General features: G+C 41.4%; 1 protein-coding gene across 1 annotated transcript; it reads left to right on the top strand.

Moving 5' to 3' along the window:
* The first annotated feature begins 634 nt into the window (after positions 1-634).
* LOC123804993 (translation machinery-associated protein 7-like) lies at positions 635-829 on the top strand. Its single transcript, XM_045817446.1, has one exon. The coding sequence runs from the start codon at positions 635-637 to the stop codon at positions 827-829; it is 195 nt and encodes a 64-aa protein (XP_045673402.1).
* Positions 830-1,115: the final 286 nt, after the last annotated feature.

Genomic DNA, 1,115 nt, shown 5'->3' with positions numbered 1-1,115 from the left:
TAAGAGAGAAACAGGAGAGTCAGAGTCAGAGAAGGCAATACAACTGTGGAAGCAGAGCTCAAAGATTGAGTGAGTTTTGAAGACACTATGTCCTGGCTATGAAGATGGAAGAATAGGCTATGAGCCAATGAAATGCAGGTGACCTCTAGAAACCAGGAAATGGTGGACTTTAGACTTCTTATCTCCGGAACTATAAGGTAATAAATGTGTGTTGGTTTAAGCTATGAAATTTATAGAAATTTGTTGTAGCAACAACAAAAAATCTAATACTCTGACAGAGGGCTAGGGACATGATCAGGGATGGGAGGTCAGGGAGCACTGCTGAGTAGTAGGGACATGGATGCTGCACAAGGACATGCTAAAAACATGAGACTACAGTCTGGAAGGGTGAAACCTGAGAGGAAACTGGATCAATGTCTAGACAACTGCTGTCCAATAGAACTTTCTGTGATATGGAAATATTCTATATCTGCACTTTCCAATATGGTAGTCACTAGCCACATGTGAAAACTTCAACTTAGTAGCACTTGTGACTAGTGCAACTAAGAAACTAAATTTTTAATGTGATTTATTCAATTTATATTTAAATTTTAAAAGCCACAAGTAGAGGGTCTGGAAGGGGGCAGCAGGCACCATGTGTAGCCGCAAACGTGGCAAGAAGGAGCCCCTGAAGCAGCCCAAGAAGCAGGCCAAGGAGATAGACAAGGAAGACAAGGCAATTAAACAGAAGCAAAAAGAAGAGCAGAAGAAACTTGAGGCAGTAAAAGTGAAGGCCACAGGGAAGGGCCCCCTGGCCACAGATGGAATGAAGAAATATGGCAAAAAGTGAGCTGTTCCTTGTTACTGGGGCAGTGGTGATCCTTCATTCCATTCCTGTTTTAACATCTGGATTCCCTGTCATAACATCTCTTGCCACTTATAGTTGGAATGAAGTGTTGTCCGGGAGCCTGTTGTACATTTAACAATAAACTTTTGTAAAAAAAAATAATAATAGTCATGCAGTGGTTCCTTTCTTTAGTTCTTCTCACTCTGCCATTTCAACCTTAACTGTGTGGTCAGAATAAACCCAGCCCAGAATCCTGTCAAAGTGTGTTCTTCAGTCTTTGTTCTATCCT

This window comes from Phyllostomus hastatus, unplaced genomic scaffold (assembly GCF_019186645.2).
Source record: "Phyllostomus hastatus isolate PE091 unplaced genomic scaffold, TTU_PhHast_1.1 phas_scaffold_28, whole genome shotgun sequence".
NCBI lineage: Eukaryota > Metazoa > Chordata > Mammalia > Chiroptera > Phyllostomidae > Phyllostomus > Phyllostomus hastatus.
Note: the sequence above shows the minus strand (reverse complement) of the source record. Positions and strands in the feature narration are given on the sequence as shown.

Excerpts from the sequence above, each read along its gene's own strand:
- LOC123804993 (XM_045817446.1), top strand. The coding sequence starts at position 635 with ATGTGTAGCCGCAAACGTGGCAAGAAGGAGCCCCTGAAGCAGCCCAAG.